Here is a 23,468-nt window from a genome sequence, read left to right on the forward strand (position 1 = left end):
AACCCTAAGCCCATCGAGCCCTAATATGGACCATGTGCATTATTTGACTTGGCTTGGCCACTGTTTGAGCACTGGCTCCAATTGCTGTGCGCATTTTTGGGCCAGTCTCTTGTTCAGTTTTGTCTAACATCTAACGCAAACATGGGCAATGAATGTAGCCGAATTGCCTGCACATTGATTACTTTTTCGTGCCGGCAACTATCGGATATTTTGTTGAGCCCAAAATGTTTCTTTTGTTGAAAGCGTTTCAATAAGGATTTTGAGTTGATCTTCATGTTGTTTAAAAAAGTTGTTTTTATTGCTGAAAGAAATATTACTTACAATTATGCTGTATAAATGGGTAAAGCTAATAACAATAATAATAATCATCACTGTTATTATATCAAATGATTTGAATTAAATGTATATAAAGGTACCGCTTTTTTATGCAACCAAGCACGAGCTTAAAAAGATACCCTATTATCGAAATATTATTTTGCAGGCGGCCGATATTTCTACATGCCATGCAAAAATTTGAAAAAATGGTATGTAATGAGATACCGCTGAGACCTGAGCCTTATTGATTTCGTTTGGGTCTATAGACTTAAAATATTGAACTAATACAAAAATCCGTCTCTTATCCTTAGTCTTATAGGGTGAAAAGGTTTCCAAAGTTTAGACACTTTAAAATTTTATGTAAAATATAAATTATTTGGTTTCAAATTAGAAAAAGTTTAAGAAAAATTATTAGTTTGGGCCATGTGAACAACTCGATTTATACAGATGTATACTTATAAATATCAACGAGCACCTAATTGCATCTTTCTGTCGGTTTTCAACACTACCTTTTGTGCATATTTAGGAGACACTTTGTTTTGTTGTGTATGCCTTCGCTCGACCGTTTCGAGTATAGTACACTTACTAGTGTACATACTTACCAGTTGCAATTTCTATCTGTCTTTTATCCATCTTTTAAAGATATGTAAAAATGCTGTCGAGTTAATGCAACTAAATTTAGCGCTAGCTATTTATTGAATTTCAATTTAATAACATCAAGTAGATAATATGATGGCATAACGTGCTCTACGCCTACTGCATATCTCTATGAAATCCAATTGTATACAGAGTTGAGCTGGCCGTTTGAAGTGACATATTTCATGATACTATGGCGCTGCCATTTGTGAAATACTTTTCAATTGAGTTCCCGCCCAACGGGGGGTTACCCTGGTTCTTTCGCTCTATCCTCGTTCCTTCGCCGTACGCTGACAGTTTCCCTTTCCTTCGTGTGTACTGTTTTTTTTTTTTTTTTGTTTCGCACACCCTAGCAGTGCATATACTGGTTTTGAGAAATCGCAACTGGAATGGGATGTTGCTTCGATACGAATTGCACGGTTTTCTGCACGTTTGAAACTGTGATTAATTTCCGGGTGGCTGGCGATAAAACTGCTTTGGTTCATCAATATCTGGTTACGACTTGTTGGGCCTCCAAGCCGCCTCCTGCTGCCTCCTGCTGCCTCCTGCTGTCTTCTGCAGCCTTCTGCTGCCCCCCGCTGCTGCGTGTGAGCATCCAAATAAAACCAATCATTTTCTGCAAAATGTCAAATACTGCGAATTCCACACAACAATTTTTATTATGGTTTTTTTTTTGTTCAGGCAGTGCAAAGTTGCATTTGGGTCAATGATGTTGTGCTTTTGTTTTTCAATTTGTTTTTTGTGTGCGCAACAATATTGCACAAAAAATATTGCATATTGTATGCAATTGTAAATAAATAAATCAATAGTTTGACCCGCACCCTGTGCATCCGTCTGCCTACATCCCCGCTCACTTTCTCCCATACTCTGTCTCATAATGTGAACATGCGAGCGAGTAATGAAAAATGCCAGCAAAACAACTGACGCCCCACAAACTCAAAGCAACAACATGGAACTGTTTTGTTATTTGTTCAGGCCTTATACTGCGCCGCGCACGCCATATACGCACCAGCGCTGCAAATCGGTAAAAAAGGGGGGAATTCGGTTCGAGTCAACTCTTTGCATTGAGCTTCGATTCGTGAACGTGATTTTTATGAAAGATAGGGTTCAACCTTGGTTTGTCATTTTTTTTTTTTTTTCAAATTCTGAATAAAACAATTCGTTTCTTAATTTAAACTTGCCCCAACTCTTAAAAATAACAATAATCCGTATGTATTTTTATGTTCAAGACGAGGGCCGAAATTTATCTGTACCCGAAAATTGAAAATGCTTGAAAATCTTTTTGGCATCTCTCTCATAGTTTTGTATCATAAATCGAAGCATTTCTGAAGTGTGATTTGCTTAGGATAGGTTTTTAGTTTGACTGTTTTTTGTGCAACTAGTTTGGTTCAAATTTCTGCTTACAAAAAACATATAATTGATAGTCCCGGCTCGTTTCGGTTTGTTTCCAAACCGGTTTGCAGCCTCAATATATGTTGCTGTATGTTGTTGTGCTAAAAGACGTTTGGCATGCGGCAATTAACTTCGTCTATTCGAGAGCCACAAAAGTTGAGCGTCTTCATCCCAGGTATATTTCATAAAGTTCAATATTGAGCAGAGAATGTCAAGTACTGGACATTTTTGGGGTGGAGTGTCCTGTGTCTGTTCTTGATTTGCCTCTCGTTGTCAGATTGATTTTATTTATTACGATTCAATAGCATGCCGAAGTTAACGTTGTGGTCTCGTTGCATAAATATAAACTCTCAACAGCTCAAGCCACAAAATTCTTTTGTTCTGTGTTTGAAGTGCACATTAGAAGTACGCAGCGGACAATGCTTCAATTGGCCAGAGCACATGAGATTTTAATACCATGGCTTGTCATCAATCTCTGTCGGTGACAGCGAAAACATAAGCTTCGAAAATTATGCCATGCAACTTTCCCTTTACGATGTAGTTGCATAAAAATGTATTACCCATTGGCCTAGAAACTTTAGCGCTTGTTTGAGTAACGAGAAGTTGAGTCCACATATTCAATTATAACAAGAAGCCAGCAGATACGAAATCATCAGTTTCGAAATACTAACAAAAAAACTTTAATTTATTCGCTAGAAATTAAGGAATACAAATTTTTTACGTTAGACGAATACTAAAACGGGGCAACTCATCTAACCAGCTGTTCTTCTTTGGCAATTCAGCGAATAGATAAGGGAACTAGAACAAAAAAGATCGACTAATATTATTATAAAATGAGTATACGTTCCATATAGAAGTATAGAAGTAGAGAAGTTGTTCCTACTTGATTGGTATATTAGGAGAAAATGAAACACGCAATATTTAAATGCTTAGTTAAGAAAAGATCCTGAAAAACTTAAAAGTATTACAAACAAAGTTTTTCGGACAATTCCTTTTATAAAGCTACATGTATAAAGCTGATATATAACATTGATATCCTAATCCTAGCTTTTTACATACGTTATGAGTATTGCAAAACTCGTAAATACAAAATATGTTTACGATATCTTGATATACAATAATGTATTTCAAACACGATTTAATTTTCGACCGATCATATATTTAATGCCAGCCAATTTTCACGTACGAAATTGAAAGACTGAGAGACTCGTTTGATTAAATATGACAGACGGAAAGATAGACAGATGGACAGACGGGCATGGCTAATAGGCTGTTAATACCGACCAAGAGGACATACTGCATATGGAGTCAAAGACTTATCTTTCTGCGCTATGTATACATGGTAATATTTAAATGCGCTCGACAGGGTCGCGAAGAGCTCTACAGAGACAACACCTTTTGTAAGTGCAATCCCCCAGTTCGACAACATTTCTGCTAGCCTTGGAGCCGCACATCTACGTATTAAATTGACCTTTCGATTCTACATAAATTGCCAAACAAAAAAAAAAAAAACACTACAAAATATTGCCACTCATTGGAAAATATCAATAACAAACAAAGAAATACAAATTTTAAATAAATAACACTGAAACGTTAAGTGGGGATTACCAGTGCCAACATTTGAACTGGCAACATTTAGCTAAGCGCTGGAATCCGAGAGATAGAAAAAAAAAACTATTAAAATGTAGCTCTGCAAGTCGTAAAATGTAAATTGGAATCGGTTAACTTCCAATTTAGCATCGTTTTAAATTTCGAATAAAATTGCTGTTCGCACTGTTCTGTCCCGATTTTTATTCAGCGTAATTTTGTGTGGTAAAAAAATTACCTAATAAAAGCAAAACAAGTATTTTAGATAACGAAGCTCAACTAGAAGCTATGCTACAAAAAAAAAAGACGAACTTATGTTTATTCGAAATAAAGTTTATTTAGGTTCTGTAATTGCCAAATATTTGTTATGAATATGTTTATAGAATACATACTAAAACATTTAAATTGTAAGTGCAAGTAACAATGCAAGAGCTCCCACCTTTTTGCTGCTACTCTTTTGGCAACTGCAGCGTTGTGCAGCCCCGGCTCTTTAAATCGTTATAATTCTCAAGTAACAGACGGCTGGCACGAAAAGCGCAATCACAATTGCAATCATAATCGCAATTGGAATCGCAATAAGTAAAGAAAACCGTGAATCCATTTCAGTTGCAGTTCCACAGAGCGACGCACAATCCGGTCGACCAGTGTTGCGGAATACTTTGACATTTTGGCGCATGTTGAATCAGGCGAAAACCCAATTACGTATGCACCCTATCTAGACGCTTCGCTGGCGACAGAACGCGGCGTGCAGACAGGCAAACATGCTGGCCAAAAACTGTGCCACCGCCGACTGCCCCACCAACTTTTGGTTCGCCTACTGCTGCTCAAAATGTCCTGATTATTACAACACTGACACACATTTTGCGGCTAGCTGCAGGTGTGTGTGCCTCTGTGTGTTCGTCTCTGTGTGTGTGTATATATATGGGAGTATCTGCATCTGTAGCCAAGCGAGTGTATCTAACGACTGTCAGGAATTGCTTCTATGTCGCGGTGGAGCATTTCGGGTGTGGGGCTGCCAGTCGCCGAAAGGGTTGCTCGTGCGTTGGGCGTTGTTTGATGTGCACGCAAATTATTACTTAAGCGGCTTAAACTTGTTGAGGCGCTACCAGTTTGGGTTATTCGCTGTGGTTTTGCCCAAATTAGGTTTGAGTTGAGTTTCGCCAGTTCGAGTGCGCGGCGCGCTGTGGGTGCTAAACGATAAAGACGTCAACACCCGAGAAGCCTTATGCGATTTGCCATATACGTACATGCATACAAACATATATATATATATATGATGATGAAAGTGTGTGCCAACTTAATTTGTTAACGTGTGTACATTTTCTTATCTACCAGCAGACAAGCTAAGCTACGGCAGCTTCATTAAAAGCAGGCGAAAGTGCTCTTGTCAGGCTTGCTCGACTAGCAATACCCTGCACACGAAATCACGTGGCTTGCTGCGTCCTACACTGAAAGAAATGCGTTCTTTATTAACTTAGTTGTTTAAAATCCAATCAGGGCTTATATATTGCAACAAAAGTTAGCGCAGATACCAAAGCACAAGCCTCCACCTGTTAATATGCGTTTTCATTGCAATTTTGAGGGTAATGAGTAAGGTATTCTTAATTTACTTCTTCTGTGTGAGAACCTGCAAAACAATGTCTCAAAAGCGATACAACATATTAGAAATAGCAGGATTAAAAAACCTTTCTGCTGTGGTTCATAAGAATAAGTTATCTATATTTCCAGGCACTATGGAATGATTATTTAAAAAAATATTTTGGTATTTGAGTTTCGGACTGAGCTGGACTTAATACCTTTAACCGGTCACATTTCCGCGGGCAGAAAAAGGTATATCTGTACATGTATGGCATTTATAAAATAAATGTACAGAATACTTAAAAGGAAGCACGGATATGGGCGGGTGGGCGAGTGAGCGAGTGTTGAGCACGATGAGCCAAAAACCTGAACTACAGTAAAACCAAATCTCATGCACAACATTTGTAACTGAGGCAGCCCACAATACTTGTTACCCCAACATGAAACATGAACATTTTGTACAATCAAGTGACATGCATGCGGGTATGATTTGGTAGACTATACGACATTAACATACCCTGTATTGCATTTAAGACTGGTCGTAGTCAGGAGTTGTTTTAAACATATAGAACTACTCACTACAAGGAATCTGCTCATAGCTGGAGATATTTTTTTACATAAGTATTAAGTGAATGAAGAGTCGTCTATTCGGTCGGTGATGCTCCCTTAAGTCTGTTACCTACATGTGGGTAAAAATATTATGCCCTTCTTACCCATTATCAATGGGCTCATGGGCATTATAATATATATACATATATAAATATTGATCATCTTTTAAGTGACAGGTCTTAAGGGCTTTGGCAGAGGGAGAGGTCTAAGGTTGGTTTAACATATGTGCAACTTCTTCATATCAAATACTCAGTGAAAGTATTTGATTGGGGGGGTATAAATTCAGGTTCCTTGTATGGCCTTACACGTGCGAATGCAAAATAAAATGATAAGCGAGGCTAAGGGCTACAAAATGCGCCAAGTGCACGGAAATTTTTGATTGATGTTTTTGTTCAGAATCAGTTCAGCGTGGACACGCTGCTGTGTGTTGTGACATGTTGGCTCGTCATTAGCCGAACAACTGCCGCAGGCTATAAGCCAAATAATTGATGTTTGCACAGCAGCAGAATCGAGTTTTAATTTTTTTATTGTTACCATTGTCGTTTGCCCGAAGCAAATATTAGATAGAATGTGGCACATGTGACATAAACGGCGGACGAGATGAGGAACACAATGCGCCAGTTGACGATAGAGGGATCCTGATTGATCACATGTCCGGCGACCATGGGTGCTGTAAGGCCGATCAGATTTGCGCAGCAATTAGTCATGGCCATAAGAAGGCCAGCAAAGGTTGGCGAGAGATCCAAGTGATTGATCTTAAAGCCCGAATAGATGGCACCGTTAAGGCCCATGCCGATGGTGAATAAAGCCACAGTTAATATCAAACTCTGATAACAATATCCAACGGCGAGGAGTGTTACCGCCGGCCCATACTGTCCAAGGCTGTTCATAATCTTGCGTGCCAAGGTAATGCTCATATTGTTGCGAATCAGCCTATCGGCAATAAAAGAAAACACTATGGCCATAATCCACATGGCCAGATAGGGTAACGAGGAGAGAAAACCATTCGCTTTCAGCTTCACCTTCATTACCATTGCCATGTAGGTGGGCAGCTCTGTCATCAGCGTCTCATAGCCATAGTTCTGTCCCGAATGCGCTATCATGATTGCCCAAAAAGGCACAGACTTAAATATGCTACAAATTGGGGTTTTAGCTGTATTGTTAGCTGGCTGTGTACTCCAGATGGCCTCAATGATATACTTGCGCTCCGCTTCGCTGATGGTCTTGGCGACGCTTGGATCCTCGGGGACCAGCCAAAGAAATAGCACGCTCCATAATGTGCTTACAATTCCAAAAACGTAGAAAATCGAAGGCCAGCCACCGTCAAAGCCATGAACCGCTAACAGGCCACTCAGCGGCATGGATACAATGGTGCCAAACTGGGCTCCCGCATAGACAGCGGCGCCAGAACGTGAACGCTCATCGGGTGGTATCCAGTGGGCCAGCATGGCGTGTGAACAGGGAACAATGGGACCTTCACCGAGGCCCTGAATAAAGCGAACCACGCAGAGAGCCATATAGCCACCCTTTCGGGCGGAAATTGGTACTAGAAATGCGGCCAAAGAGTTGATCATCATTCCCCAGCCAAGGAAATGTTTGGATCCATAGTTCTTGATAAGAAATCCAAATGGGATTTGTGTTAAAACATAGCCATAGAAGAAACTGGCCAATATGTAGCCCTGTAGCTTGTAGCTCCATTTGAACTCGCCGTGTAGATTATCTCCAACATACCGAGTTGAGTTGGGGTCGTTCGTGATGCTTGTGTGGTCGACCATGGCTACAATAGCAACGGACATATTGGTGCGCATAACATACGCATTGGCCATTCCTAGGAAAAGCATGATTGTTACAAAGACGCGTCTCCTTGCACAGGTTGGTATGTCTTTATCCTCTGAGTATTTCTCCTTCGTATATTCCATAATGTTCACTTTATAAATATTTTAAGATCATTTTTAAATTTTTCCCCCTTCGAAATCAGTTTGAAATATATGATATGGGTAAATAATTTTCATAACGGTTCAAAGCCACATTTCACCCCCTCCCATATCCATAATGATGTCATATCGAATTCAACTGAATCGAGGGTTCATCAAATGGCTTTACACTAGATTACTTCCAAAGCGAAACCCTACCCCTTACCCCTTACCACGCCATCACTCAGCTCAGCGTAACGGCAAAGAGTTTTCCCATTTCTTTTGCCTTGAATCATTTTCACATATTTCTGCAGGACTGCGACATGAACAAGCGGCATTCCCAGTGTGCATCCAATCGAGCCACATTTGTTGCGTTGATTGAAATTTATTATGAAAACAAGGAAAAGCTGTAATTTACATTGAACCTACAATCAAATACATTTGCAAACATGACGTGCCCAAAATATTGATGCAAATATGCGAAGACTTTTAAATTATTTCTATAAACTTCGTATAATTTAATCAAATATAATTATTAGGTATAATAACCAAATTAATACTTAGTACATGCATACGCTAGTCTACGATTCTAGCTGCTCGGATTTTCCATCCTATTTCGAAAAAATAATTATTTATTCTGCCCCTATTCGGAATAATTTGAAATGATTATTTATCAATCCGCTTTAAATGAATGGCCCTAAAATAGCAAACACCTGTGCGTTACTCTTGAATACTTAGGTCGAGAGGGATAACCGACTCTAAGCAAGCCCAATTGAAAACACATTCAACATACGACGTATTCAATCTGGCGATTACCACAATCGCTGATTGCGTTTACGCCGCGTTGGCCGCACAAGACTTGATTACGAGGCTCGAGTTGCGGCCAACAAATGTATGTGAAGTGATTTGCATAAAGCACCAATCAGACCATGAAAAGGCCAGCGGAATTCGTACCGTGCAGTGGAGTATGTGAATATAATGATGCGTTGTATTCGTAAGAGTTGAGTTGGCGCTTCGTTTACAATAATTCCCAATACATAAATATATACTATTTATGATATGTTTCGATACTAAAAGCTCATATTTCTAGTCACCAGCGATAATGTGCGCCAAGGGGGCGCTGCTTCCACAGGATGCGGCCAATTTGAGTGGCCATCAGCTCGGCAGCTTGGCGCTGTGGACGCGTCATCAGGTGTGCAACGAGGACACCATGGCACACCTGGCGCTCAAATACGGAACGACAATCGGCCAAATTTGTCGCGCTAATCGCTTGCATTGGCAGGACATTCTGCAGACGCGTAGCTACATTTGGTTACCAGTTTCTGGCATACAACAGCCAACTCAGGAGGCCGAGAATCATCGACAGATATCGCCAGTGATAACCCTTCCAAATTACGGCAAAGTGTTGATTGTGCCGCCGCATTTCTATCGCCAGAGTGCGCCCAATCTGGATGACTTTGCCGGCGAGTGCGATCCGTTGCTGATCACCACGCGCTGCATGTGAGGCAATAACAATAAAGTACCTGCGTACCTTGAGAGGCAGCACAATTTAATTAGCGACCACCCTTTGTTGCGCTACATCCTGTCTGGGTCGCTGCCTGCAGCTGCAGACGACGACGACGACAAAGCAAAAGTGCGCAGTTTTATCAGCCAAGCCAAATTGTGGGCGGAATGTTAATGTTCGTTAAATGATTCCCTTTTAGCGCGTCTAACGAATACTGCGCGAGCTTTGACACGCGTGCGGAGAGAGACTAGAACGGGACCGGGCTTTAGCCCCAAAATAGAACTGGTTATCGGAACTACAAAATGCTAAAATATTCTCGAGTCCAAATTATTCAGTTGTGCATGTATATGAGGGAAGCTTGAGCTTTAAAATTATTCTTGAGTTAGTTGACTAAAAAAATCGAAATTCAATTAATTGTTGAGTTGTTTGTGTAAACGTGTTGAATTCCTGCTCGTAAAGATCGGTTTGAAAACCAGGCTTTGAACATCTATGAACCCATATTTGTGGAGAAGTTCGTCACATTCCTTACAATTTTCTATCTAACGTCAATCTATTGTAAAATAAATTATTTTCATTTTATTGATAGGCTGACAAATATATTTCAAAAATTTTTTGGTAGCAACAAGCTTCGGTTAAGGTTAAGTCTAGGTTCGAAAAGATGAAGGTTTTGTTCAAAGCAACTTAGATATTTGTAAAAGGGTATTCGAATATGTTTGAAAACTGCAGCTTCTTTCCTTAAATTAAGCAAATGTCTGGAAATTTTTGTCGCACAGCGGAAATAAAAGAGAATTGCGAAAAGGAGACCCATTGGCGGGGCCGGTGTCCCTGGGCTACCAACGCCACCTCCCTGCGAATGGCAACGCTCACCACCCGCTGCTCCGTTGATTAGAAACCCCAGAGCGCTGCCAGCTGTCGACGCGCTACAAAATTGGCTTTTAATTGTTGCAGAAGTGAATTTGCCACAAACAGGATGCAATTAAGACATTCAAATTCACGATTCGAGTGCGCGCTGCTGCGTGCGACGCTGAGCTTGAACAGGTGCATTGAGTGGCGCCACGCACACACACGCGCACACAACCAGCGACATCGAGCACATGGGGCACGTGCAACAGCAGAGATAAGCATGTCGGCCAGTGGCCACACCTTTGGCGACCCCGACACACATTCAAAGTAGAACATTAACTAATCTGTGTGCGACACTTGAGCATAACGACGTTTGCAATGAAGCAATCGTGCCACTTTTCGGCAACGTATCCAATCCACCAGAAACAAAATAATGGAAAGAGGGGAAAGGCGAGCGGCAAAAGGGCCAACGCCGAGAAATATGCGTACGTGCTCGTGTGATAAATTCACTGCCGGCTGGCAGCAGAGCAGAGCAGCAGCAGCGACAGCGGCAGCAGGACAATCGCTGGCATTGATAGACACCGAAGCCGAGGGGGCATTAGACGTGCGGCGATGGGCTCGGTAGCTGAGCAGGTAGGACACCCGTGAAACGTAGCGGAACGCCGGTGTCAAAAAGGAAGTGCCACAAAAAAAAAAGAAATACGAAAAAAATGTCACGAGGCGCAGACAGCGTTGAGCATGACGTGGATGTGGACGTGGACGACAACGATGAGCACCATGGATGGCCACATTTTGTGCCAGCATTTTTGACAGACACAACTTTGGAATTGCTCTGATTATGCCGAGACAACGGGGGCAACGGATGCGGGCATCGGCGGACTCGACTCAATGGCATGTTGACAATGATAACGAAGTTGGCCCTGACTGCGTTTAGCATTTGGATTCAGAATCGTTGCGGCGTGGTGGGAGGCGGCATCCAAAGCACAAAAAAAAGCTGCCTGCGGAAAATATCAAATGTCGCATGCCGGCATTAATATTTCATGAGAAATCATAGTTTGGTGATGCGTATAATTCAGAGAATTGCAATCTGAATTAATTTCAAATGCTCGGACCGGAGCTCAGGTATTTCGCATCGATTTGACAACCTGGTCGAAACTTGTTGCCAACACAAGCAGGGCTGGCTGGCTTCAATCTGACTGGAATTCAGGCATTGTTTGGCTTTAATTGTCAAACAGCTCAACCAACTATCCTGCGGCCCGCTGTATCTGCCAGCCTGTGTATCTATTTTGGGGAGCAGCATATGGATGTCGTCCGGCAACAAAGTTTTCAACATTTCTGCATCATAAAACTTTACTCCGAAAAGGGCATCAAAATGAATGCGTATCGAATTTTGATGCATGTGCTGCAGCAAATACAGCGGCAGCAGCAGCGGCAGCAGCAGCAGCAGTAGCAGCAGCGATCGATGGCCACAAAGTGCATGTGGCATGTGTATTCGATATGGTGAAGCCATAAGCCAAGCTGCCGTTGTTACTAGCAAAGTTTTGCGAGTGAAACTCATTTATTTGTTTTTCGCCGTGACAGTTGAACCATGTAATTATACACAGACAGGCGCTTCCCCTCTCGCCCCTCTCTCTTTTACACACTGCCGTTCCCCACGCCCAACACCCTGTTACAGCCCCCTGCCCGAGAGACTTATGAAATATGACAGTTTTGCACACCACGCACAACTTTTGGACCGCCTTTCAAATAGAAATTATTAGAAAGTTTTGAGCGAAAGCGAAAACCAGAGGCCAACAGCCTGCTGCAGCGAGCGCTCCCCATGAGATTAGTGCAATTTGGGAGTGGCATTGCGACACAAAGACACCGAGCGAAAGAGACAAGGCGGGAGTGAGAGTGAGATACACATAGTATATATGCTGAATTCATATTGAACATTTCAAGGTTTTATGTCAAGCTTTTGATTTATGTGGGTTGGCAAGCTGCCTTACGATAACTTTTGCAGGATGAGACAGACAAACACAGAGTTGGATATTAGGGAGAAAAAGATGTGGAAATATTGAGAATTAGCAGCTTAAAAATTGTTTGCCAAATGTGGACAAAAAGTAGCCACTTGAGAAGTTTCCAAAGGAGAAAAAGCTGAGAATTATCAGGGAATTTCAAGAAAATTATTCTATTTCAGACTCTATCGAATCTTTAACTGCCGAAAGAGTACATATATAGTTTGTAAGCTGTTATATTACAAAAAGAATGTTTATTTTCGAGAAAATCAGTTGAAGATTCATTTTTGCTGAGTATATAAAAACTTAAAAGCTTATAAGACCCAAAATAGGTCTCTCATTTCAAAAAGTTTATAACTTTGTAAGCAAAAGAAACACAACTGACAGCAACAGAGTCTTACCAATAATAAAAAAAAATAAATAAATTGTTTTAACAATTTCTTTCTTGATAAGTTTTTTTTTTTAAACTTAAGCTTAAGTGAAAGCAATGGAGTCATCAATCGAGTACATTCGAACAATGTGACACTCATTTATATATTCATTCGTATGTTCGTTTATTCATTAATTTGCCCGGTTTGCTGACTGACGTATTCATTTGCCCGTTCAGTGCATTTGCATGGGCAACAATTGCGAGAGTGTTTTAATTTAATTGATTCGCAAAGGGCAACGGCGGAGCAAATACTGACAGCGGCACCCCAACCACCCCATGCCCCAGGTCAACCTTTTTGAGAATGTGGCAGTGAAATGGACTGTGAGGCATTGGCAGTGGTACAATAATACTTACTTGCTGCCGTGGCTGTTGCATGTAAGTAATTATAAATTGCATTAAAAGACGCACATTTCGAGCGCCTTCAGCTGTTGCAACTGCTGCTACTGCCGCCGTTGCTTGGGCTTAATTAAAATTTCATTATGTGCCCATATATATTGTCCCATGTATTTCCATTCAGTAAGCGTGCTGCGTGTAGTATCTGCCTCTACAGCGGGCAATGTGTTTAAAATGCTGTAAAAATATTTGACAAGCAGCTTTACGAGCGAGCCGTAAAAATATTTTACCATCCGACTAAGCAACTCGTTCCCCCCTGCAAGCTTCACCGCCCCGATCCTCCTCTCTTATCTATTAACTGCTCGAGCAGCTAAAACTAATGCATGCATAGGGTATGCATACTTACAGCGAACAGTGTAGCAGCTAGTGGCTAGAGGAGACAGCGGGATGGACATTATGTGTGTTTGCATGCAAATGTATTTGCTAGTCGCAAATAAAACCAAGGACTAGAAAATACTTACTAAATGCATCAAATACAAAAAACAAATGAGTCTTCCAGTCGTGTATGCCCGATAACCAGATACTCTCGTCGAACTGCTGGAGAGTTATTAAATAGCTAAAATATTCAGAAATTCTTCTTTTGATATATTTTCAAAAAGAGCATATATATGTTACGATATTTTCAAATAATATAATTTAGAATAAAACCCTTTCTTCTTCTCGGCAAAAGTGTTATCTGCTGGCATTCGCATTCTTATCTTGAGCTTCAAAAAACTTTGTACTTTTGTGACATGAAGATTATGAAAGAGTCCTGCCGGGCGATACATTTTACGTCATCAAATTAGGAAACCCATTGGGAAGGGCATCAGAAAAATGCAAACGCAACTTGTCGACATGAATTGTTGTTGTCATTTCACATGTCCCTTGTTGTTGCTGTTACTGTAGCTGAATTTTATTGTTCGTATATGAGTGCGGGTGTGTGTGTTTGTTGTTGTTGTTGTTGTTGTATTTTACCATGCAGCTTCCCATGGCTGAGCATAGCAGAGCATAGTTTTTAGCGCAAATCAAAATGATTGATGATGATGGCCGTCATGCAGCAAAGCTCTAGTTCAGGCAGTAACAGCAGCAACAACAGCAGTAGCAGCAGGAGTAGCAGTAGCAGTAGCAGTTACAGTAGCTCACCCTCACAGCAGGCAAACAACAACAAACAGTTGACAGTTATGGCTGCTGATATACAGCAAATAAACTAAATAAATCCCTTTTTGTGTAATGTCATTTTTGTGCCACTTTGTTTTAAAGGCGTGCCACATGAGCACCCAACCGCCTGCATCTGTATGCATTAGGTGTATCAATGTGTGTGTGTGACATATATGAGCTGTGAACTATGGCTACAAGCGTGCAGCCATTGTCATTCTTTTCAATTGCAAATTGACGTTGACCAAAAGTATGCAGCACTTTTTCACTACGCTTTTGTTTGAGTTCCCACAGACACGCTTAGTGTGCAAGCAAGCACACACACATTGTCATTGGCACTTCATTAATGCTATCCACACACTTACGCAATGATACACACATGACCGCACACGTGCACACACAAATTAGCCAAAACGCTTATGCGCAATGCCCATGTTTAAAGCTTTGCTGCCAAATACCCTTTGGCTGCCCATTGTCGTTGCTGTTGTTGTTGCTGTTATTGTTGTTGTTATCATTCTTGCTGCTGCAGTTGCTTTTGTGGCAGCGCTTATTGTTGTCCCGCTGCCTCATTAGGCAGCCGAAGTCTGTGGATATATCTGCGGCTGCAACTGCGTTTGCGGCCATTCAAAACACAAGCTCAGATGTTAAGCAGCAGCAACACCAACATCACACATACACATACATACACACACACACACACACACACACACACACACACACACACACACACACACACACACACACACACACACACACACACACACACACACACACACACACACACATCTGTCAACAATCACAGCCGGACTGCAGCAACCGGTTGCCCCCATTGTCATCGCTGGCATTGTTGTTGCTGCTTGGCCTCAAATGGCATACCTTAGACCTCTCAATTTCTTGCGGTAACCCTGTTTCGCTTTAATAAGCTATTGACAGCTAGATCAACTCATTCAGAAGTCTCCAGCTGTACAACTCTGCAACTTGAGGCATGTAATGTCTACGTAATAGCCCAATCCGTAAAATTTAAGTCATGAGACATTTGATTTTTGGATCAGATTCCCCAAATGCCTGTCAGACTCTATAGTTATAGTAATGTGTTTTTGGGCTTGTCTAGCTATTTTTAAAACGTTTCTTAGTGTAGCCGAATAGATCCGATCAAATGGCATTCTTAGAAAAATACTAAAGTACTAATATCGGCACGCTCAAATATATGACAGTAATTCTTAACAGTAACTAATTTTTCAAATTGCATAATATAGGTAACTATCGTTTTGAGAAATTGTTTTTTTAGCTTAACTTGAACATTATAAGAGCTTGACACACTATAATTGGTATGTAGGCTCTCGAGTTGTATATATATATTAAACATATATAACATACGACAGCTCCTCCTATTCTCCTCCTCCTCCGACTCTTCCACCTGGGCACAACTGGAGTCATTTCTTTTTAACGAATTTTTGTGATGCAATTTATAGTTATATTTGTTTTTCATTTTTGTTTCCATTTTTTTTATCTGCTTAGACTATGAAATAAAAAGTTGAAGAGCTCATGCGCAGCTGAACTGGAATTTTAACTGTAATACGCACTGTTATACATTAAGAAAGCATCATTTTTGGTTTGTAGTTCGTTTTTCAATCTACTTAGCACTGGGGCTATATATAAATTTTATTGCAATTAACTGTGCGCATACACACACACACATACATTCTCGTATACCAAAACTCAAATTACACTCCAGGCCATTTGTGGCAACAGCTACCACATAGCATATGGCACACACGCACACACACACACACGCACGAATACATCGTTTTTGGTGTGTATACGACAAGCCCTCAAATTCCTTTGGGGCTTTACCCGAGTGCAATGTCTGTCAACACTAATTGTTGGCTGCTCTCGTTGGCTACAATAATGTGCCGTGTACGTGGATGTGAATGGGTGTGTGTGTGTGTGGATGTGCGTGTGTGTAAGCCCTGCTTACATGCGCACACATAGATATATTGAGGACACATAGACGTAATCAGAAGGCTCACATCAGCGCAAGCAACACTTCTTCTTCTTCTACGTCTTCGTCTTCTTCTACTTCAGCCTTTAGCTGTTATTGTCATTAGCTTTGACATCCACACCGAGAAGTTGGGCAACTGAAACTTTGGCTCGCGGCCGTTGGCCACAGTCGCTGCTCTGTTTTGGGTGCGAACATAACACAAATACCAACCGGAAGCCAAACACATGACACATACCAGTACAAACACGAATACATATGTTTAATTAAATTGGGTCAAGGCAGTTAACTCACTTGTCGTTGGATTATGTTTGCATCTCACCTAATCTCAGTGTTAGCTGCGCTGCCAGCTTCAGCTCCATTTAAACATAATATAAATGCTAATACATACGTATATACACATTTTATCTATTGTCCAGTTCAAGACAACACCCATATCCCACTTTAACCCAACTTAAGGACATACTTTAACATTAGGTTTGAGTTCAGGCTAGTCTTTTGTAAATATAATAAATTGCTCTCGATTCGCGAGTCGGGCGCCTCACATAGAATCAAATTACTATCTGCGGTTCGGGATTACCGCAAAATATTGTCGTTAGCGAGTTTATTAAAACTTTTATGCAGCAAGAATAACAGAGGAGACCAGTGCCAACTAGCTAACTATGTGTGCTCTCCGTGCCTCGGCAGGGACTTGTTAGTTTGCTGAAAACTTTTGACCTGTTGCCAGCCATACGCACTCAACTCGGCCATAGACTCTGGCGTAAAAGGCGTTGCGTAGCAAAGCAACTTTGAAATTTCTCTAACTTTGCTAGCTAAATTGCCTAATTAATTCGAATGTGTCGCCTGTGAAGTGGATGTGTTGCATGGATGAGAGTGTGAAAATGTTAAAACTTATTGGGCATTTGAGGAATTGGCTATATGTTAAAACTGTTTTAGAGTTATATAAACTATGGACGTTACAAAACTGTCGACTGCAGCCAAATAGTTGTAAGCACATTGTTATACATACCTGATATAAAACATATTTTTGACTACAGCAAAAAGATTTACTGCTCGATTACTTTGATTGCCCTTAAACAAATCCCAAACGCACAGAATTGGCATATAAACATATATCCATACATGCATGAATGTAAATAAAAAACTGCTCTACTCTGCAATTCTCAAGTCTTCAAATAAATCTTGCGGACTTACATTAATTAGTAAGAAGTGTTATATTAATAAATTATGTTTTAAATATATTAATCTGCGTCTCTTACGCCATATCTGTCACTCTTACTCTTTCTGTCATGTCATTGCTCTGTCTTTCTTCTAGATTTACTCTCATCCATTCCCTGCTCGTATTGCTCTTAAGGGGATGTGTATACAAATTTGTCTTCTTTACAGCTGCACATTGTCAAGCTGTTATAAAATCTGTTACATTGAGCTTCATAGTCTGACTTACAGTTCTGCTCCCATACATATCTATATAGACACATGTTCATTTTTCGCTGCTCAACTTATCCTAATCACTCACTGTATGCATGTCCATTTAATTTTGCACAACGTAAGCTGCTTTTGCGCTCGTTTTTGGCCAAATTTAGCTCACCCGTTGCTGGCCAACAAAGTCTTGAAAGCTGAAAGCAAAAGAAAACTTGCCTAATCCAATGAAAACAAGCAGCTCAGCTGCTATTGATAAGGACCAAGTGCTAGGCAACCCATCCGAATGTGCCAAAATGATATTCAAAATAATAAATAAGTAACGAATTTTTATTTGTTCTTTTTGTCCTTGCTAGTTGCTAACTGTATTTACTTTAAGATTTTCGTACTGCTATATTTTTGCATAATTTTCTACTCGTGCTTGGCTTGCGACGTGCCCAACTCTGAAGGCAACTCTGAGCCGCACCTGTTAAATTTTTAGAGCTCATTTGCTTCTGGGCTCTAGCTTGGGCTGGGGCTCGGGCTATGGTTGGCGCTGGTGATGGGGCTGAGGCTGAAGCTTTTGGCATGGCTTAAGTCCCTTGGACTTTGGATAAGATTTCAGGCAGCAAATACTCTGGCATGCATTTAAATTTGTGGTCGCCTTTGCATGCAGCTTGACAACATTTTGCCGTCTGCAATTAACAGTAAAATTTTATGCATAATTCCCGTTATGACACTTGCGGTGCACACAATCACATGCTGCCATTGCTCGGCATGTCTATGCATGCAGATACATGCGGTTGCTGCAACAGATACAGCAAAACATCTAAAGATACAGATGCAGATACACGCAACATTCAAGGCATTCGCTGAGAGACAGGAGCTAAGTCGAGCAGTCGAGCAGCTGAGCAGCATACCAATTTATGTTATCTGAACACTCGACTAAACCACCAAATGCCAAAGTTCTTGCCACTGCGCTTATTTCACATTGTTGTTGTAGTTGTTGCTGTTGTTGTTGTTGTTGTTGATGTTTTGGTTGAAGCTGAGGGCGCCAAATAATTTAGATTGATGCCCTGTTGCCGTTGCAATGTTGTCATGTCGAGCATTGTCTCAATCGAATTGCAGACGGCACTTGTGCCGAGCACTTGCTAAATAACAGTATCTATAGCTACACATAAATATAAAATCATACATAGCTGCACACACACACACACACACACACACATATACACTGGTGCTACAGCCTTATGCTTGCATTAATAAGTACGTATTTGTATTTGCATTTGTTGCCTGCTAATGGTATCTATAGCTCGGCATATAGAAATGTATCTGCAGCTACATTGTTGTTTACTCTTCGATTTGTTCTTAATAAGTATCAGTATCTGCAGCTACGTATATTCTAGCACTTTCTTAACTTTTCTCTTTGAGTATCTATATACATATTTAAATAGGTTAGTTCGAGCCTTAACTTTATTTAACTCCATATCTATGTTACTTTCTGTTTGTATTTTTGTCTGTATCTGTGTGTTATTTTTCGCAAAGCTCAATGTATTAATAAATAATATGTAAATGTATCTAAACACATTTTTATTTACATAAGTACATTTAATATAGATATATCAAACATATATTTACAGATAAATGTATAAATAATATGTAAATATTATATTAATTTATTTTGCCATATGTATATCTTTAAAAGTATCTTTGTTCATTTGTAAAACCTTTTGATCTACTTGCAAATACTTGCAAAAATATCATTGCTTTTCTGCACAGCTTCTGTGCTTATTTTTTGCATGCAGCTTTTGTATCTATATTTTCATCAGAATGCCATTTGTAAATAGCTTCACTGATGCATAGGTTCTATTGTTATAGCTAGAAATATCTGAATATCTATAACGTTCCACAAGCTATTGCCGAATAGCATGTATGCGCTAGCAGGTTCAGCTTTCCTTTTTATACCCTAAGCCCATTGATGTATGCAAAGGGTGTAATGTTTTCGTGCAAATCTATGTAACTGGCATAAGAAAGCATTCCCTACCCCGCAAGGAATATATATTCATAATCCTTACGTCCGTCTATTCGTCTGTGTGATCTCGTCTATCTCGTAAAGCACTAGAGACAAGAGCTGAAGAGCGAAATTTGAAATAAATGTTCTCTCTTATTATACGTAATTATTCTTATACGGTATTTATAGATTTAGAGCCATGATAATTGAAAATATTTCACTTTCGGATAGCTCTCGCATTTCCCCAAATCAAACACCTTGCGCTTGCTATTGTATGCCATATTTCAGCCCTTAAAATGTAATTCAAATCAGCCTATAAACACCGTAGTTGATGAAGAATGTATTGCGCATACATAGTGTGGGACTGCTTGCAACATGTCTGTGCGTTCTGAAACTGAAGCTTATCGCTGGGTTCAGGGTATCTATTAGGCGGCCACTCCTGACTCGAGCACTCAATCTTGTTGTATATCTATTTGCTTCTCTATTCCAATTTCTATCTATATTACTATTTGTATTTGTATCTGTATTTCGTATTTTGTATTCCACTCGCTTTGCTTGCTCGGTGTTTGCGACAAGAACAAAGTGAAAAAAAAGATGCGATACTACGAGCCGCAGCAAAGGAAAATTAAATATAATTAATATCAAAGTACACACTCGTAATTACAAACTGCCCCAGCCAAGTGGCTGTCAGCCGTTGTTATCCTTTAAGTCCTCTTTAATGCGGCTGCTTCCTTTGATTTTTACAATTTCAATTAGCGCTAAGCGCGCCGCCCGCCAAATGCCTGCGTTCACCGTAGGCCCCAAGTGTGACACTGGATGTGGCTAAAGGCGTGGCAGGTGGTGGGGAATGGATAGAGGAGGGCGGACTGTGTGTGCCTGGTTGTGGTTGTTGCAAGGATTTACAGCCGTTGATTATTACACAACATGCAAAAGTAAATTTCAACATTTGCCGCACAAAATTTTTGTTAATTTCACTGAAGCTCTGCCACCGAGTTAGATGGATGTCAGTGGCAGCACAATTGGTGGGCGTGGCAGCTATTCGAGCATCGAGCGGAGCTAATCGCTGCCTGCTGCCTGAACGCTCTACATTGTGCGTCTATTTAAGCTTATTGCCCAACAAGCTCTAGATAAATCTGTAGCAGGGCCATAGATGAATGCACTCATGTACCCGCTGTTGAACTAATGCCATAGATAAACAATAGGCAGGCATACATTATGGCTCAAGATATATATATAATAATTATAAACTATACTAAGTAATATGCAAGTAGATGGGTGCTTGAGTAAGCAATAGCTAGAAGTGCTAGTTAATCCACAGCTTGCGTATCATAATTATCTTTGCTCTAAAAGGAACATTTGGCGCAAGGTAAAAAGAAGCAGCGCTCGCAAGTCGAAAACCTCTTGTATCTGAAAATATATATATTTATATATAAAATAAATCAAAATAAATTATTTTTATAAAATATAAAACATTAAATTGGAATATAGACAGAGTGGTACCAAACGCACTATGTTATACCCCTGGTCAAGGGATCTATCTAATTATTCCATTTTCATGTTCATCTATCTCCATTTTTCGCTATCTTTTCCACTCTCTCCCTCTCAATCCAAGATCGTGCATCTCTCACACAATATTTGTCAGTTTCTTTGTGTTCGCGTCTCTCTCTAGGGACAGGAAATTAGTTGAAATTGGTTTGTTGATCATTAACTAATAATTGTTGATGATAGCTGCAACCAAAATAGAAAACCCAAAAAGAAAACATGATTAAAATTCATAAATATTGCCGTTTGGGATTTAAGCGCAGAATACGCAGATATGGATACATGAAGCTGATGCTGATGAGGCCGAGGGCCAGGGTCGGTTCGGGCGAACATGCCAGTGGCCGGATCCGGCGTGCAGCAGGTGCCGTTGATAATGACGCAGCGTCGACAATCGCCAATCGGCAATCGTCAGTCGTCAGTCGGCGACGCATCGTCAATACCCGCCTGACACCGCTTGGCACTGTCGCGCACATGCATATACAATTGGGAGAGCAGCTCGTCTCGTTGTATCGTATCTTCTCTGTGTGTGCGTGTGTGTGAGTGTGTGTATGTGTGTGAATGTGTACATGGCACATGTGTGCTTGGATCGATCGCCGCAGTGGCGAACGACAACACATATGGCTGTCTACTGTCGCCGTCGCTGTTGTTGTTGTTGTTGTTGTTGTTGTTGTTGCCGTTGTTAATGACGCCGGCAACGAGTTAGATAAACGGAGATGAAAACGGCTGCAAAATGTCCACTACGATCCATTTAAATGTGTGAATGCCTAATTATTCCCACAGGGATGTGCCCAGCACTGTTGTCGTTAAATTCATGGAACATAGTCATGCATATATGTATCTACGCATATCGAGTATCAGTCAATGTTTGCACTCGAGCGTGTCCAGTGCCCCAGCCCCAGAGTACGAAAGTTTGACTATTTGACAATCGATTGGCATAAATATTTGGACAGGCGCTGGGATCAGCTCATTTGTTAGCATGGATTTCTTTGCGACGGGCGCATTTCAACAGCTCTACAGCGAGCTGGAGGAGCCAGCAATAGTCGGCGGCGACTGCTTTGACCAGGATCTGCGGCAGCAGCAGCAGCATCTACAGTCGAGAGATTGCTGCTACGCGGACGTCAACTTTGGCAATGGCTTTGACACGGGTGGCATGGATTACTATGGCATCATCACACTCGACAGCAACAACAACAACAACAACAGCAGTCATAACAACTTGAGCCACATATGCAGCAGCAACAGCAGCATCAGTGAAGATCAGGAGTTATTGTTTGACTTTGGCGCTACGGACACGGACTCAACTCTAGCAGATGGTGCTGCGTCGGCTCCTCCAGAGCTGAGTGATTGGGAGCAGCGGCTGCTAGATCATTTTGTGGAAATACCTGAGCTTATTGACATACTGCCCGAGCGCACACCTCTCTGCACGGACATGTGCGATGACTTTCTGCAGGAGAGCAATAACAATCTGCGCCTGGCCGTGCCCAGCTCTCCAGGCTACTCCGCTTCGGCAGCAGCGCCGCCGATTGCGTCAGCATCAGCGCCCATGCAGCTCAGCCAGAATGCTGCAGGCGAGAAGGGCTACTTGTGCACATTTGGCAGCTGTGAGAAGCTTTATGCCAAGCCCGCCCACCTTAAAGCCCATTTGCGCCGGCACATGGGCGAGAAGCCGTACGCCTGCAATTGGCCGGACTGCAGCTGGCGCTTCTCGCGCTCCGACGAGCTCGCCCGCCACCGTCGCTCCCACTCGGGCATCAAGCCCTACAAGTGCGACTATTGCGCAAAGTGCTTTGCTCGCTCTGATCATCTCACAAAGCACCGCAAGGTACACGAGCGGCGCCTGCTGGCCGCGACTCGCTCCGGCAAGCTGCTGCCCAACGGCCCCCTGCCCCAGAGCGTATATTCCGTGCGTCCGGGTCGCAAGCGCAAGAATCAGCTGTGACACTAATTGGCGCGGGCTCTTTACATGTATATAAGTATATAGATTTTTTTACTTAACCATAAGCGCTTTCTTTATTCTGTAAGAAATTTAATTAAATATTTCAATGAAAAGGTGAAGACAAATAACAGAGGCTGTTCACTAACACACTCAATTTACCTTGAATTACAATAGTATATATATTCCATAAACCATATCTATTGTTTTAATAGCTTAGAATTTAAAAAGGGTTAAGCCTTAAATCCGAGCTT

At 41.2% G+C, this 23,468-nt stretch overlaps 3 protein-coding genes across 3 annotated transcripts; 2 read left to right on the plus strand and 1 right to left on the minus strand.

The window, feature by feature from the left end:
• Positions 1–6,639: 6,639 nt before the first annotated feature.
• On the minus strand, positions 6,640–8,086 carry LOC115764308 (putative inorganic phosphate cotransporter). Its single transcript, XM_030707246.1, has one exon. It carries the CDS (start codon positions 8,034–8,036, stop codon positions 6,648–6,650), a length of 1,389 nt encoding a protein of 462 aa, XP_030563106.1. The 5' UTR covers positions 8,037–8,086; the 3' UTR covers positions 6,640–6,647.
• A 970-nt stretch (positions 8,087–9,056) lies between these two features.
• LOC115764357 lies at positions 9,057–10,093 on the plus strand. Its single transcript, XM_030707316.1, has one exon. It carries the CDS (start codon positions 9,133–9,135, stop codon positions 9,532–9,534), a length of 402 nt encoding a protein of 133 aa, XP_030563176.1. The 5' UTR covers positions 9,057–9,132; the 3' UTR covers positions 9,535–10,093.
• A 12,164-nt stretch (positions 10,094–22,257) lies between these two features.
• On the plus strand, positions 22,258–23,220 carry LOC115764250 (Krueppel-like factor 9). Its single transcript, XM_030707168.1, has 2 exons — positions 22,258–22,355; positions 22,515–23,220. Exons 1-2 carry the CDS (start codon positions 22,258–22,260, stop codon positions 23,218–23,220), a joined length of 804 nt encoding a protein of 267 aa, XP_030563028.1.
• The last annotated feature ends 248 nt before the right edge of the window (positions 23,221–23,468 follow it).

This window comes from Drosophila novamexicana, unplaced genomic scaffold (assembly GCF_003285875.2).
Source record: "Drosophila novamexicana strain 15010-1031.04,08,12 unplaced genomic scaffold, DnovRS2.1 tig00000820-arrow-pilon, whole genome shotgun sequence".
NCBI lineage: Eukaryota > Metazoa > Arthropoda > Insecta > Diptera > Drosophilidae > Drosophila > Drosophila novamexicana.

Bases quoted from the DNA above. Each gene is read 5' to 3' on its own strand.
- LOC115764308 (XM_030707246.1), bottom strand. From the start codon at position 8,036: ATGGAATATACGAAGGAGAAATACTCAGAGGATAAAGACATACCAACC.
- LOC115764357 (XM_030707316.1), top strand. From the start codon at position 9,133: ATGTGCGCCAAGGGGGCGCTGCTTCCACAGGATGCGGCCAATTTGAGT.
- LOC115764250 (XM_030707168.1), top strand. From the start codon at position 22,258: ATGGATTTCTTTGCGACGGGCGCATTTCAACAGCTCTACAGCGAGCTG. The intron at 22,356-22,514 runs GCAGCAGCAGCA...CCACATATGCAG, and splicing joins TTTGACCAGGATCTGCGGCA to CAGCAACAGCAGCATCAGTG.